Source organism: Cupressus sempervirens, chromosome 3, assembly GCF_028749045.1.
Source record: "Cupressus sempervirens isolate cs-2001-9-10 chromosome 3, ASM2874904v1, whole genome shotgun sequence".
Taxonomy (NCBI): domain Eukaryota; kingdom Viridiplantae; phylum Streptophyta; class Pinopsida; order Cupressales; family Cupressaceae; genus Cupressus; species Cupressus sempervirens.
In genome coordinates, this window is record NC_143120.1 from 502246282 (window position 1) to 502263864 (window position 17583).

A 17583-nucleotide genomic window follows, 5' to 3' on the forward strand; every position below is an offset into this window, starting at 1 on the left:
AGCATGTTTGAGTAAGTTGTATTGTGGATGCTTTCTATATTGTGTAGGAAAGAGAAGACAAATGACCACCTTTAAGCTAAATGTAATGTACCCATTTCCAATGCTCTAGTTTTTGCTGTAAAATTTCAAGTTCAGTTAAAACAAGAAAAAAAATAGAGTTAGTGACATGATTTACTAATTGCGGACTAAGATAGATTTGGGATGAGACCTTGCAATAATGTTAGGAAATCATTGAAACCATAGATGAAGTTTTCACCTATTAGCAAAGGCCCAAGATGCTAAAAAGTTTTGATCCATTTTTTTTTTGTTCTTTCTTTGAGCTCGAGGATACAATTGGAGCTTGTTTAAGGCTATCCACATGAAGAAGAGGAACAAATAAGCTCAACAATTTCTCACTAACCTTGTTTTTGTGCAATAGAATCCTCGGTTGTACACAAGGTAGAGGAAACATTGGTTGGTCTAATTAAGTTGGATGGTATAGATCCTTACAGTGATTGGACATCATAGGAGAAACTTCATTGTTTACAAAGGACAAGAGCTATGATTTGGAAAGGTAGGTAATGGAGGAGGGGGGGTGGATTTAGATTAGGACTCAATGACATTGAGGAGATTGAGGATGATGAGGAGTCATTACTAGTGCCAACAACATCTACATTCAGGATCATGGTCGACCCACAATTAATTATGTTGAGCAAAGAGGCACAACTACAATAGACTCCTAATACTAGTCCCTTATTAGACCTTTTACCTCTCCATTAGTTAAGTGAGGAGCTGCATACACAATGATCTCCTAATACTAGACCCATACTAGATCAAAGGTTACAAATAGTGCAAATAGAATATAGGTCCATTCGTGTAGTTGTAACCTCGAGTGGGGTTGGGAAGTCAAATAATAGGTGTCATTTTTGTGCTTCTAAGCTTGATGGATAGGCTCAATGCACCTTGTATGGTCTTCCATGGTGCTTCATAATGAGGATACATTATTGGGGGAAAGTCTTAATGGAATCCTAGATGAACTTTATGATAGAATGCATAAAGGGATGCAAGTTGCACCTAAGTTCCATTTGAGTAGTGGTAACCTTGAGTTGGGCCAGGAGACTAAATGGGGGGTGTCATTTTGTGCTCCTAGGCTTGATCGAGAGCAATAAGCTCAAGGCGCCCTATATATTTTCTAGTGGATCTCCATCAGTGAAATTAATTATATAATTATAATATGATTGAGTTAATGTTCCCAAGTTCCCAACACTAGTAGGAAAAATATGTTTTATAAGTTATGCTTGAACTCAATAACTTATTACTTAAAATTGATTAGAAATACATTTATTTTTTGCAAATTTCAATTACGAAATGCATTCAATGAGTGAGTAAATGATTACACAAAAAGAATCAAACTGGGTCTAGATATATTTGATTGATTTAAATGCAAATTGGGTACAAAATAGTATCCTCATCTGCAATGTTGATAGCTAGTAGCTTAATAGTCTAAAGCAAAATTAAAATAGCAAATGGTTTTTGTAAAAAAATAAGTAAACACAGCATGGCTTAGTATTAGGAATTCGTTGTGGATGCACCTCCTTGCTTAACTAATGGAGAGGTAAAAGGTCTATATAGGTCTAGTACTAGGAGCCTATTGTGGTTGTGGTTCCTTGCTCGACATGAGTATTTCTCGATCGATTAGCACCCTGAATGTAGATGTTGTTGGCACTAGCAATGGCTCCTCATTTTCTCCTCATTCTCTTCAATGTCATTGAGTGTGAATCTAAATCCACCCCCTCCTCTATAACCTACCTCTGCAAATCATAACTTTTGTCCTTTGTAAACAATGTAGATACTCCTATGATGTCCAATCATTGTAAGGATCTATATCATCCAACTCAATTGGACCAACTAGTGTTTCCTCTACCTTGTGCACAATCGAAGATTATATTGCACAATTACAAAGTTGTTAAGGTGTTTTGGGCTAACTTGTTCCTCTTCTTCCTGTGGGTGGCCTTAAACAAGTTCCAATTGCGCTCACAATTGGATGAACTACGAGGTTAGCATAAGTTTCTAATGGAAAAGTTTTTGAAATGTGGGGTATTTCCACCCCAATTTTTCTGCATATGTAAAAGAAAATATTGAAAAGTTAGAAAGCAAAGAGAAAAGAGAAAATATAATTTGTCAATTTCATTAGACCTCAAAATCTAAATGGTAGATGTTATACCTAGGGTTTGAGTAGCTCCTCCTTTCTTTGCCAACTCTCACGAGTATAAATTACCCTTTGCTTCCCCATAATTTTGGAGTTTGGCTACAATGAGGTCTCTCTCCTCAACCTTAGTTGTTGTCCTCTAAATGTATGTAGTGAGGCCTTCCATGACCTCTTTGTTAAGATCTGAATAAGAATCATTGAACCTAAAACAAGTGTTCAGGAAGTACCCTACTGCATGAATGGGTCGGTGGAGATGATTGTTCCATCTTCAATTATTAATTTCCCAAGTGGGACAAAATTTGAGTCTATCCCTCTTGTAGTAATTTTTTTTTACTCCTTGGTCCTATTCATGACCTCTTAAAGATACCCCATCAAGGTTTGATCCCCATCCCCCAAGCACAAGACTAACTTGGGGCTTAAACACTCATAATTGAAAAATACAAATTAATGAAGTTAGTAAGTACAAATTAAGAATGATAGACTTGAATCAAGAATAATTAAAAATCCAAGCTTTGAAGTTACCTTCACAATTTCTATAGCCCTTTGTGTAAAGTGTTTGTTGAAAATTGTATGTAATAGCCTCTCCTTTAAACCTTCTTTGAATAAGGTTAGTCTAGACATGTTGGACTTCCAAACATTTGTTTCAAAGAAGCCAATGAACAAATAATGCTTTCCAACATCAAGAATCATTGCAAACCTTGTTACACTGGATCTAACTAAATCTCTCCCATGAGTGTTCTCTCTCATCAAATGTAAAATCCAACAATGACTATAGATATATTTTGTGATCCATCTTGCATCTTCCACAATTGGAGTCACCCAATCAAGTTTTCCTATGTCCTCCAAAAAAAGTTCAAGGAGATGTGGTACAATGTATCCAAAAAAGAGTTTTGCACCTTTCTTGGAGAATTCTACTTGCTGCCACATATGTTGTTACATCATCTGTCATGATTTGCACCACATTCTCTATTCCCAACTTCATGACGATGCTCTCTAACATTAATGCCAATGTTTATGCATTTTTCAACTTATTGGAAGTGTTAATTGATTTTAAAATACATCATTCTCCTTGCTAGTAACCAAAAAAATAATAAAGGTGTGGTTTTGTCATTTATCCATCCATCAGAAACAATGGAGCAACCAAATTTTCTCTATTCATTTTTTTGGTCATTTATCACCTCTTTTGCCCTATCAATTTCATTTGTGATCATCTCACAAGGAAAAAGTGAAATTAGGTATTAGTACACAATTTTGATTTAATAAATAAGATTTAAAAAGAAGAAGAAATGAAATGGACTATTTATTGAACTCTCACACAAATCCTTGTGAGAAGGCGTCTCGTACCTTTTTACCTGAATTTGTCATTGGGTCACCAAATTTAGCCAATAAGGACTCTTTGCCACATTCAATGAGATGTTTTAGTACCAAAAATCAACACGTGCAATGTTTGTTTTTTCATGTGTCTCCCTGTTCCATCCAATGGCCTCTAATACTGGTTGTGCTCGAGGTGTGTTCTTGGCAAGGTCATTGGGAGATGGGGAGACTTGAAGGTCTTCGGTATTGGTACTGGTACTAGTATGCCAAGTTTTCAAAAATAGGAGACAAGGGTACTTCGAGACGGCAATTTTTTTAAAATAGTTTAAACAATCTAATACTAAATACAAAATACAAATACTGTAAAACTAAAAGAGTAAAGTAAATAATAATAGAAATGTCACATTCAAATAGAGTCAAATATATCAAAACTCACATAATCACGACTGTATCTCAAAGTCATACTTGTTTTCCAAATATTGCAATTCATCATTATCATATCCAATTGATAATCGCTGAGATTATCATTACATATTCAAGTTTTAAATTCAAAAAAGTATAGTTGGATGCTAAATTGCCAATATGCAAACAAAAATGAACAAACTTAGTATATAAACAAAAACTAGAGTCTATTTAGTACTAGTATGCTAATGGTACTATCATCTACTCCACAAGGTTGTGATCATCCATCTTGAGGTCTTCAACTATCACGCTCTTCAAATAATCATTTAAATTGTCATTGGTCTTAATTTTTGCATTAAAAACATTAAAATCAGGGCTAAAATACATAAATGGTTTAATATTTTATTTCACATTTATTTTTTATCAGGGGACTTCGGGGAGACTTCACTTTTTGGATTAGGAGATAGGGACACTCCAAGAGACTTTGTCATGAAGTCTCCAACCTTTTTTGGAGAAGTCTCCAAGACGTGTTGCCATCTTTGAGATGTTTCTTTTAGGGGGGATATGGGTCTCCCTATAACCATGGTTCTTGGGCACAAATAAACTCCCTATAGGATGTGTCCCTGATGAGGATGTAGTAGAAACACTCTACTAGAGGAAGCATAAGCAATAAAGAGGGACTGCACTTTTTGGGGATATGCGGGCCATGACAAGAGCCCACTATACTCTTAAGTGCGACTTCTTCTTCCATGTCAATTTAACCACCTTGAGATTTAGCTATTGATGCTCCCATAGTTAATTTTGCCCTCTCACTTTGCATTTTCTCTTTCCCAGCTTTAAGTATGCTACTAGCATATCTTTTATCTCCTATGATTTTATCACATTTCCTAGTATCATGCTTTCAATGCCCAATGTGGTATTCTATGCATCCATGAATTAGTTTTTCACATTTTATGCAAATCACCATCCCATGCCTTGGTGCTTAATTGGCATACCTCCATGTCTTATCTCTAGCATCTTTAGGATAGGTGCCTATAAATCTAGATGGGTATGGTTCTAGTGGCTAATCATTACCCTAAATCTGTCATGTTGAATTAATGGTTAATTGTTGCCCTCTATACATAGAAAGTGAAAAGAAAAAATTAATATTTTAGTTAAACAATCAAGAAAACTATCCGATTTTCAATATTTTTAGACATCATTCAAAGTTAACAAAAACTAAAAAATCTACTAAGGTTTGACTTTTTTTTTTAAAACTAGAAATTCTTAAAAAAGATGAAAGATTCAACATATATTGTGAAGAATTGTGTCAAATCTTGTTCCAATGACTCAAAATCATTCCCAACTATTTAGGAATGATTTTGTATTCATCTATATGCAATAAAAAATGAATAGAGTGTTAAAAAAACATAGAAATAAAATCAGAAAACCTACTTGGGAATCTTATTTTCTTCAATAATTGTTTGAAATCCACTCCAATGTGCTATAGTCAATTCAAATCAGGTACCAAACTTAGGAATGATTTTGTATTCATCTATATGCAATAAAAAATTAATAGAATGTTAAAAAAACATAGAAATAAAATCAGAAAACCTACTTGGGAATCTGATTTTCTTCAATAATTGCTTGAAATCCACTCCAATGTGCTTTAGTCGATTCAGATCAGTTACCAAAGGCTTAGAAGCCTATTTTCTCCCTGCAGCCTTATAAAAACACAAAGAACATAAAAATAAACCTCACTTTGCTGTTTTTTTGCTATATGTGGTTATTGCAAAGTGGCAGCTGAGAATTTCTATTCGATTTGCCGAGCTTTTTGAGAACTACTTGTTGAGTACTTAATGTCATTTTCTCAAAAACACAGTCAGTCTTCTCAGTGAGTTGAAGTCATTAAAAGTTGTAGAGTATAAAAACTTGGTGAGTTTCACCGAGTATTTTATGCCAACTATGTCTCATACACAATTTCCAAATCCCAATAAATAAGACAAAATCAGTCATAGCATAATGAATTGATTGCTTGAGGAGGCTTGTATATAGTTTTGTTACACGGGGACAGGATTCCGACAAAATTTGACCCATCCCCGTTTTTGGGATTTCTTTGAAACTTGAAAACTTCCACAAACCTGTCCCTTGGCTTTCCCATAAAATTATTGTTTCAGCTTTGATAATTTGTTTCATTTCCACTCTTGTGTGAACTCTATAAGTTAAAATTATTTAACACAAACATTATATGTTAAAGTCCTACAATTTATATAAGCATATGCTTTATTCATGTTTTTATGTGAATAGTTTAAATTTCCCTACTTTTAAAAAGCTGTTCCCATTGTCTTATCTCGCCATCTCCTTCTCCTAGGAAAAAATCAGTCTTCCGAACCCGTTTCCCCGCCCTGCCTCGGCCCTTGCCCCCCCTCTCCATTCCCTTGTCCCGAAAATCAGAGGTAACATAGATATATAGATTCCCCACTTGGAACGATTTTCATTTCTCTTTTCCTCCTTAAAATATTTGCTTTTCTATCATATGGTGTTGACATTAACATATATCATCAAAAGAGAACCTTTTTAAAACAAGTCATTTAATGCCATTAATTAAGTCACTTGGCCCCATTCACTTTATTACTTAATAATCAATTATTAATTAAGTTCATCTTATTAATAATTTGATAACCATGATCTTGTGCCATTAATTCAAATCACTTAGTCCACTGGTGATCAGGGGAACCATTGCATATAATATTCAAGTGCCCTGTGAAAAATAGTAACTGAGCATATATGCCTTACTGTTCTAAATAAATAGTCGAGCCAGAGTTGTCAAAGTTCAACATTGCAACATAACTTGTTTAGGAGCCCAACAATAAATCCTAACTTTCTTCAAATAGACACTATAAATAGCAAGAGTGCCAAAGTGAACCAAACAAAGAGCAATCTTGAATGCTCTTGACCTCTGAAATGGAATTGGTCTCCTATTCAGTGAACTAGGACCCTCTAACCAACTGACTTAGTGTATGAGGGCCAGTTATAGGCTAAACCAAACGACAAACCATGGTGAGCTAAAATGGAGACATTACACTGTATGTAATAAATTAGCTTCTGAGTTTTTAATTTGAATTAGATGGGAGTGTTGATTGTCCTCTTCGATGATGCCTTTTCATTGCCCTTTCTCTTCCCCCATCTGATTCATATATATATGTTAATCATAATATGAAATAAGGTGTCCTTTGGGAACAACTGCCTTTCCATAAATGGACACAATCCTTCACAACCTCTCATGTTTGCTACATTCATAATATTATCCTTATTTATTCCAAACTAACAATTTATTCCTTTCTGATATCCTTGTTAATCACTATTATAATCACCAATAATGGTTTTTGCTATAGATATTAATACATAACACTACCTTGCATTAAATTGTTGTTTTTTATGTAATATGATCTTGCCCTCTTTTTTTGGGTAATTATCCTTTATTTATATCAGATCATAAATCAAACTAATATAGTTTGGCCCTCTCTAAGGTGTGATCTAGTGTATGAAGCTCTTAATGTAGGCAATGCATGAGAGTCCACCCTTCCCCAAAATTGCTTGCCCACAAGCAATAGTTGAATGATCATGGAATCTATTTTGTAATTCACCTTTCACTGTGCTATTGTGATATTTTTTGTGATCAAGAAAATCATCAAATCCTGAAAATCAATCACTTACGTTTGCAAAAAAATGATTTTGTTGACTCAATATCTCTTTGATTGAAACCAAGGGATGAGCCTCCTAGATATTAAAATGATGATAAGACGCGTGACACACATCTATGCTATGTTTTGTAAACATGCGCGCCTCCTCTTAATAGGAAATTTCTAGTTTAATATGTTTCAAAAATTGATGTTGAGATCAGTCATCTCGATTGTATAGTGTTTCTAGATCTTGAGGTTCTGATTTTATTAGGATCTAAGTGGGCTCTAACTGGTTGTGGATACATCTTGTAATATATAATATTGAGTTTTGTATCACAATGTTTGCATGAGTATTTAATGTGGACATGTCGATTTGTGATTAGATTTTTTGGTAAAATACTAAAGATGTTTTGGATATTTCTTTAATGTCAGTTTTGAGGTAGACTTGACCATTTTGCTCAACTCACATGCTCTATGAGTTGTCACCGATCCAATTAATTGATTTCCAAACTTTCTATGTGTGTTTTGACAGGCTCCATTAGCTTCGTATTTTTGCTTTGTATTTTCTAGAATTTGTGATTGTTCTAATGTTTCAGGTACTGATAAAGTGGTTTGTTGTATAAAAAGCGTTGGGTACAAATGACCAAAACCCAATGAAAAGGTCATGCAAAATCAACATGTTTCAAAGTTTAATTGCAATGCAACAAAACAAAACTATCAAAGTATTTCAAAGAAAACTGTTCACAAAGGCAAGTATCATGTCAAATGATTTCTTCATGGCAGGTTGTGAGTCTTGTGAGAGCATTCAATATAGCTGCACAAAAAGCTAAGTCATCTTATAATTGCATTCTTTGTTGGATGATTAAATAATATGGAAAGTTGGAGAGGTTTGTAATCAACTGTTAAGATACCCCATCAATTACTACGATTTTTCCATGAACAATGACTACATAAAAACTCCACTTTAATAAAGAATGATAACTCCTGTGACTCTTTCTTATTGTCCAAAGCTTCTCTCAAGTTTTCATCACATCAGTTATGGTTCTCAAGGTCACAAAAGTATCATTGGCTTAATTTCTAGGAGATCTTCAACCTTGGATGTTAGGACCGATAAGTGTAACATGCAATCTCCTAGGATCTATGCTTCACGGGGAGGTGACCCCTATGCTTTTCCACCTTCGCCCATCCCAAGGATGGTATGAGTAGAAGAATTCTTCTTGTCCCAAAAACCATTTCCCTAGTGTAAAGGGACTATCCTTGAAACTACACTTTTACGCCCAAAAGGGGACTCGGGGACGACCTAACCATCCTCCACCATCCTCGGAATGGATTGTCATCACTAATGATCCAACCAAAAAACTCAGTCACCAAACATTAAAAAACAACATTTTTGTTTTAGTTTTAACTTGATCGCTTGAGCCCTATGTGGGTAGAAAAAAGTTATTAAAAATTAGGAAACCAAAAAGGTAAAGACTTGTTTATTTTAACCATACTTATCAAAGAAGAAAAATAAAGAGCAGAAGCAACTTGGGAAGAAAGTTTTTGTTTGAGTTTCAAGAGGAGGTTTTGCTATCTAATCTTCTTTATTCTAGGTATGCTTTTCATTTTCCATTTGTTTTTTCAACTCTGTGGCCATTTTTACCATTTCACATTTGTTTTTCAACACATACGGTGAGCTTTTTGCATGAAATACCTTTTCTCTTTAACTTGTAATACTATATTACATTGCATAATTGTGAGCAACAATTAGATAGTGGGAAGTAGTAATGGTCATAGCATGGATGTTGCAATGCAATAAATTCAAATATCACAAAGAAAATAAATGAGTACTAGGGCAATTGTAGGGGGGTTTCCAATTGATGTGGATGTTCATGTAGAAGAGGCAACAACCACTAACCCATTTGAGTGCCCTTTCTGAGCTCTTAAAAAGTTTGCAAAAGGCCCATTCAACCCTAAGAAACTTCTACAATTTGCCACAAGATTAGACAAGGAAAATATTTCTTTTTTGGGGGGGTTGGTAGGGAATGGGAGTGTCACAAGCATATTTTTGGGAGCTACTCTAGAGTCTATTGCCATCTTTTGTGTCTAGGTGAGTCTATTGCCATCTTTTGTGTCTAGGTGTTCAAGAAGTCTATAGAAAGCAGATGATAGGTCTAGGAATCTACATCCAAATCATCATCAGTGTCATCCTTTGAGTTTGTGGTAGGTCTAGGGTCATCCTAATCTAGTGGAATCTCTAGCAATACTAGAGGTGTGTCATCCTTCTCCAACAACATAGCATCCTCGGGACTGACATCCGAACATGAGGTTGGAGTCTGATGATACTCAATACTTTGTCGATCGTATAGTTGCAATGCATTGTGAACAACGACTAACTCCTTTGATTGTCTAGAGGTAAGATTGTTCCTCTTGACTGATTGGATAAAGCCTTATGTGGATCAATTCATCTCTGCCATGCCATGTGCAACACATAATAGAGTCAGTTTGAGCTAATGTAGCTCTATCTATCCTCACCTTTAGTTTACCAAAAGTTGGACCACAAAGATAGGCTAATGCAAGCTATTGACTCAGAAGTTTAGTAGCATCATCTCCTTGTACATGTTAAGAAGGGCCTTGAAGAAGCCCTCCTTTACCTGAGTTGAACACAAAAAAGTTAACATATTAAATATTTTTTAAATCAAAATGAGTAGGCAATCAGAAGAGATCTATTTTGCTATTTGAAATTCATATTTAAATATGAAATCTCAGATTTGAGACTCACCTCCTCATCAACAAATGGAGCCACTTTTGGAGGTCGCAGTGCGTACCATTTTGGATTGAGAGCATAGGCTACCATGTGAAGTGTGGTTCATAATGTTCCACTATTGTGTCACAATGGACCTATAAGATGCTAGGTCAGGGAGACCTACACCTCTCAAGCTGGATCAGGTAAACCTTCCCTCCTGATTGGATCGGTTCTTTATGATCTTGCTGGAGCTCTAGTTGAACAACATGCTATCAATGGTCTCATAAATCTCTCTAAGTTTAGCAGAGCCAATATCAATATATCTAATGACCTGCACAAGAGGCTCAATGAAGGATCAAATGTATTTACAAGTGCAAGCAAATTACAAGTTAGAAACACCTTTAAGTTTAAAATTCTTAATTCTTGAATAATAAAATTAGCAAATGCCAAAATCAGAAATAATTTTATTAAATTGGCAATAACAATTTCTTACCTCACTGTGGACCATTAATCATTATCAAGGACTCTCTGCTTCCCAATTCTTCCATCTGTTGTGTTGGACTCATGCCATCTACTCCACTCTGCATCGACTAGTATTGATTGTAGGCTCTCTTGAATCCTAAGCATCCTCTCCAACAAAATAAAGCAACTAGCATATCTAGTCTACATGGGCTTGAGGAATTACTTCTTGGAAAATGTCCTGAACAGTGCAAGAGGTATGATGGTTGCAAATTAACATTTGTACATCCTAGCCTCAGACACTAATGCCTTTATATAATCAATTTTCTCAATGTCCTTCAAGGTGTTTTCAATGCACGTACACAATGCGGGGTTAAAAAAATGTGCTTATAGGCACCCTCCACCATTAATCCAACTAACTTATACATCAGAGCTGAATCAGTGATCACTTGCACACCATTAGCGAGTCCAACCTCTTCTATAGCATCTTTCTACTTTTGAACAGTTGCATCCTTCCTTTTGCCCGAACAATCTATAGCTCCAAGAAAGTAAGAGTCCGTTGTGCTAGTGACAATAAGATTGATGAGTGGCTGATGTTTGATATTGGTCCACCCACCGGTCCAAATGCTCACTTTTGAGTTCTCTCTATCAAGAATAGTGGTGCACAGTTTTGTTTATCCAGGTGGTACAAATGAGGGACCAACATCATAGATAACTCCGCACATTTGTTTAAAATATGAGGAATGTGACACATGGAATGGTATAGCATGCGCAAAACACCCTTGCCAATAGATGAGTTAGCCGCTTCTTTGCTTGCAAATTAAACAAATCAGCAATATTTGTTTCTCTTTTAGTCTTCTTTCTCTTTTCTTTCCTCCAAGTTGGACTGTGTATGACACTTTCTTCCCTATGAGAAGGATGAGTCAAAGGCTTACTAGCTTGCACATTCTTTTTTGAAGTCCCTGATTTTAATGCCAACTCCATGTGCCATATTGTTTCCTCAAATTTTTGTTCTTTTTTTTTTCAACCATCCCTTGACCACCTATCCACAAAAGATGGCAATAGATTCTAGTTTAGCTTCCACAATAATGTTTCTGGCGCAAATGCTACTCTCATTCCCTACTACCCTTCAATTTTTTTCTTATCCTTGTCTACTCTTGTGACAAATTGTTATTGAGGTTTCATGGGGTTAAACAAGCCTTTTAGAAACATTTTGAGGGCTTGGGAAGGGCTCTCAAATGAGTAGAGGTTGCTGTCTCTTCTACATGAACACCCACTTCAGTTGAACACTGTATATGACTGCCCTAGTACTAGGTCTTTTGTTTGTGATGTTCGAGTTTCTTGCATTGCAACCTCCATGATATGATTATGATCACTTCCTTGACTCACTATTGCTCATGATTATGTAATGTAATATAGTGCTGCAAGTTAAAAAGAAGGTATTTCATTCAAAATATGCTCCCTGTGTTGCAAGAACAGATAGAAAATAGGAAAAAAGGGCCATGAAGTTGAAATAAACAAATAGAAAAAGTGGGGAAGATTTGTTGACAAAACAACCTCTTGCAACTCAAATAAAAATTTTGTTCCCTAGTTGTAGCTGCTCTCTGTTTTCTTCTTGGCAAGTGTGGTTAACATGAACATATTTTTACCTTTCGTCTTTTTAGGTCCTCAGATAGTGTTTCCTATTTTTGTAATAACTTTTTCTACCCTCACGGGGTCTGTGCGGTCAAGTTAAAATAATGTTGTTTTTTTAAATATCAGTGGTGGTGTTTTTTGGCTGGGCCGTTGGGGACGGCAATCCATGCAGGGATTTATCCCTTTTGGCATGAAAGAGTCGTTTCAGGGACGATCCTTTCTGTACCACTGGTAATATATTTTTCAAAATGAGGATGAAACTATTTAGTGCACATGGCTTCATTAATTTGAGTTTTGGTTCTTTGACCACAGGAAGCACATCGTTCAATTTTCTGGACCCTTGAGATTTACTTGTGTGATCAGTGGTATTCTATGTTATCTGATTAATTTAAACTTCAAGATCCACTTGTGCTATCAGTTGGATTCCATGCTATTTGAGTGATTTAAATTGGGTATGTGGCTGGGCAATATAGTTCAAATGAAAGTACCTAAAACATATTGCATGATTTTCCGGGTATGGATTTACAGAAACATTGCTAACTGTTAAAACCAGGTAAGGAAATATTGTCTTACAGAAGCAATGTATTATTTTCAACTAGGAACCCAAATTGCATGGAAGAACATTGCTGGCATAAAGAAAATGTTCTGCTCAGTCCCGTAATCCGACTTTTGGGGATCCTGCTGCACTAACATTAGTGCCCATGGTTTTGGTTACATAGATGAGACTTGAACCTAAAATCAACAATTTTAATATCTATTGTCATTTTTAAAATATTTGAAACATGACTTGGAAGTGCATAAAATTCCGTTCACTGCACTAGAACAATAAAATTGTTGGGACATCATTGTTCTAAATACTTCTCTCCATTTTACTTTCCATATGTGTGAAATCTTTATGTTCTCAATTCTAGCATGTTTATCAAGTTAGCTTGTTTAAAGGAGCACAAAATATTCCTCGATTGATTTGTCACTTGTATAATATTTTCTAATGTGAATTTAATTTTTGCAGAGTCGGGAAAGGTTGGAGGGAAAGCCTTTATATATTCTTGTTGAATCTCGTTAATCACAGTTCTGCATCAGTGTGAAGTTTGATGAAAACTTACAGTTCCAAAAAATATTTTTTCCACTCCATGAGTTGTGGCGAGCAATACCTTAGTCAGTCTGTTGTATATTAAAACAAACCAATTCATCAAGTGGTATTTTGTAGAGATAGATGTGGGTTCTTAACAGTAGAGATTTTTTTCATGGGATACGATTTTGTTAATTTGTTTTTCAGCAAAGATTTTTCTTAGTAATCATGGGCTACAAAATTTTAGTAGTTTCAAGAAGATATTTTCACTTTTCCTGAAGCTGTTGCAAGTTTGGCATTTGACTTCAAACCATTATATATCGTGAATGTGAATGGCTTCCTTATCTACAAATCTCACTGGGAGAACGAAACATATACTGAAAACAGTTAATGAAATCACCAAACAGAGATATAGAGAATGAAACATTTCAACATCATGTTTATACATGTCTAAAGATGTGGTCGGTAATTTAGTCGAACCACTTTCGAACACAAACAGTTTGCCTTCTGTTAACGCTGGAAATCTAAGTGTGATGATGCAATCTTTGTGCAGGCAAGATATCGTGTATTAAATAATTTTCATTTGTTTCATTTTCACTAGTCGCAATGATTTCAGCTTTGGGATATTTATAAACCTTTCACGTCCTATTTCTACTGCATGTGTTTCGAAGAGTGGGGGTAATAGGGACATGTAATAGTTGCCTTGCTAAAAAAATTACACGATGTTTGCATTATTGTTTGAGGTACATGACTAAATTTATATAATTGGAATCAGATACCTACTGGGTGAGATTCATGGAGTATTTTTCTGTTTGGTTTATGAGATATGTACAGTTAATAAATAATGTAGATGTAGATGAGATATAAGTAGAAAACCTTCGTAGTTCCTTATGTGTCTGATATGAAACTTGCCAGAACTTCTTACATATAAGATGCCCTTCTCGATATCACTCAGATTTATAGTGGAAACTGAGTGGCAGGACATCTGTTCTTGTATTATTTATTATTGGAATCAGAGTTTGTCCCTTATTGTATGTTGAAATCTGGTCCAATATTTGGAAAGGGGTATTTATTGAGATTCAATGACTCTGATCCATCATCAGGATATTGAAGTACAAGGAGACATGAAATGATAAATTGCAAATTAGATGAACACTCGAAAAGAAAATAAGATTACACCTGCAGAAAATTTTAGTTTTAATTTTAAGTTAAAAAAAAAAGAGAGGTTATTTTGTTAGTTTTTTTCCACTCCTTTTGTGTCTTCGTTCTATCGCCTTTGACCTTTTTTAAATTATAATTCCACTTAAGCTTTTAGTTCATTTGTAGTTATAAATATATTTTTCAAATGTTCGCTCTTTTCTTATTTTCTTTTCACTTCCTTTCTGGCTCTAGATTAGTTTGCCCTTGATATTTTTATTTTTATTTTTATTTGAGTGTCTTTCACCTCTTCATGGTTTTTTCCCTTTGTTTTTTAATTCTTTTAATTTTTCTCTGTCGATTTGTACGTGCAATTTTTCTCAGTGGAAGTTTTTCCAGTTTTCTTAGTCTTTTAAGATTTTTCAAATTGTTTTGTTAATCCTATTTGTTAGCTTCTTTTGCTCCTTTTATTTATTTTTAAGATCTAGTTCAGTTGTTATTACAAGGCAATAAATTTTGACTTTAATTCACTGACTTATTATTATTTAATAAATTTAAAATTAGTATTATGAAACAAAAAAATTAACATTTTGTTTTATTAATTTTATAGTGTTTGACTTTCATTAATAAATTATTATTTTCTACGACAAGTCAATAATTTATTAATAGTTCAATTTTAAATATTTTATAATGAATTTTTTTTAGTTCTATATATATATATTTGGTCTTATATTCATTCTTTTTTTAAATATCAATGTTACTTTTTAAAGATTATAATGTTCTTTTAATTGCATATTTGGATTTGTTTAATGGTGGCAAACTTATGTTTTCAAGAAAAATGTCATAAGATATTATCTCAGGGGAGATAGGTATGCCACAAGGTCTTATCTCATGGGAGATAGGATATGTAATGTGTACAACTCAATTATAGCACTTTTATGTTTCCTTTGGAAGGAGAATGTGGTAGTTCTATATTACTGTATATTTTTTTGATGAGTAAAAGGAAAATGCCCATGTATTATATTATCATAAAAATTTTACTAAAGTTTTGCCACGTTCAGCTGCAGGCATAGAGGGAAAAAGAAGGGGGCTAAGAAAACCCTCGGTATAGCTCGGGACCGTAGTCTTGTATAATAACGAATGCCCTATTGAGGGTCTTGAAGGAGGCATACCCCCTTTTAACAAATTAACTGTCTTATTGTTTTTGTTAATACAATTTCCTTTCATTTCTTACATCAATCCCGTTTTCCTTGTTACTATAGTAAAAATACAATGTTTGGGGAGACTTTGTGCTTGTGTAAAAGGCTTCCCTTTGAGCTTAGGCAAACATCATTTAACACTGCTGCTCCCATACTGTTGAAATCAGTCTCTCTTTGTGATGACAGTATACTTGTTCTCGGTTGCGATGAGCTCGCTCTATGGGTTAGCAGAAGCCAAGGAAAGACAACAAGAAACAATAATATTTTGATGCATGGAGGCTGTTAGTAAAATTAGGTATTAATATTTATAATACAAATTCTTCGAAGAATCACTCTTCTTAAGTATGATACGAGTTTAGCACTAATAAGTGGTAATATAAGCTATATTAGTCATCGACTTAGAACTGTTAAAGCATAAGATGACTCTGTTAAAACTACTTAGAGTCTTCCTTAATCTCTTGAATTTCTTCCACTTTATATGCAATTAGTTTTGAGAAATTTATTAGATTCTTCACCCTTACCCCACAAGGGAGTGATGCAAAGCCCAATCCATTTGTTTCGCATCGAGCCATCCTAGGATTACATTTGAGTGTTAGTTTGATATAGTTTGCTATTTAAGGTTTCAATAAGTGATGCTTCAATTTTTTGAGTTAGTTGTTCACATAACATTTCTTCGTCTTTGAAGATCTGCCTATTTCTCTCCTTCCATGTCTCCCAAATCATGATGGATGGGGATATAATCCATAGGCCTTTGAAAATGTTGTCATGGCTAAATTGGGGCCAAGCTAGAAGGTGTTGCCTACTAGATTCATGAGGAACCATGGATAAGTTAATTTTCTTATAGAATCAATTAGATTCATGAGGAACCATGCATAAGTTAATTTTCTTATAGAACCAATTCCATATTTGATGAGAGAAATTGCAGTGTAGAAAGATATGGATTGGGGATTCTTCCTCTATTTATATAATGGGCATCTTGATGGACCAAGATACCCAATTTTTAAAATTTTGTTAGTAGTTAAAATTTTGTTTTGGATTGCTAGCCATGTGAAAATTCCTACTTTAGGAGGGCATAATTGGTAGGTTGGTCCCATATTATGGTTGTTATATGTAGACCAAAAAATAAATGACTAATATCATGGGCCAAAATTCCTACTTTAGGAGGGCATAATTGGCAGGTTGGTCCCATATTATGGTCGTTATATGTAGACCAAAAAATAAATGACTAATATCATGGGCCATAAAAAGGCCCTCCTTTTCATTTGTTCATTTTTTAAAATTGTTGATTTCATCTTTTGCTTAAGCCTCCCTTTTTGTTAATTACCCCACCCTCAATTATTTGCTTGTAATACTTTTTTTTGGCTTTTGTTAACTCTTTTGAATTATTTTTGATATCTTGATAGCTTGTGAGTTTAATTTCTATTGGTTTAAGCCTTTTTTCAATTGTTACAATTTCTCCACCCTTAAATTTTCTCCCACTTGGACCTCATACTATCTCCTCTCTCTTTTCTTTAAATAAGTGTGGTGTAACTTTCTATTTAAATATTTACTTCTTTTATTTTCTAGTATGCTATTGTGATCTAAAATATTAAAAAATATTTCAGCCTAAATCTATAAATCTAGAACAAATCATACTAGTGCATAAAATAAAATTTACTTTTGACAATTTTGAATCAAACTTGTAGAGGGAACAATACACAATTTTCATGTAGGCTACGAAGTCTCATGAAAATTGGTTGAGATATGTAGTTTAATCAAATTAACAATACACAATTTTCATATAGGCCATGAAG

The 17583-nt window shown here is 34.4% G+C and overlaps 1 protein-coding gene across 5 annotated transcripts in view; it reads left to right on the plus strand.

The window, feature by feature from the left end:
• Positions 1–16119, plus strand: part of LOC149567376 (adenine phosphoribosyltransferase 3-like) — a 54212-nt gene extending 38093 nt beyond the window's left edge. For 3 of the 5 annotated variants that reach the window (XM_089820558.1, XM_089820557.1, XM_089820554.1), the window contains exon 6: positions 13395–13680. In XM_089820558.1, the coding sequence (XP_089676684.1) occupies positions 13395–13448 (54 nt within the window). In that variant the 3' untranslated portion in view covers positions 13449–13680. Of the gene's footprint in view, positions 1–13394; positions 13681–15652; positions 15831–15976 lie in introns of those variants that run through there. The other 2 variants (XM_089820556.1, XM_089820555.1) reach the window with 2 other exon arrangements.
• Positions 16120–17583: the final 1464 nt, after the last annotated feature.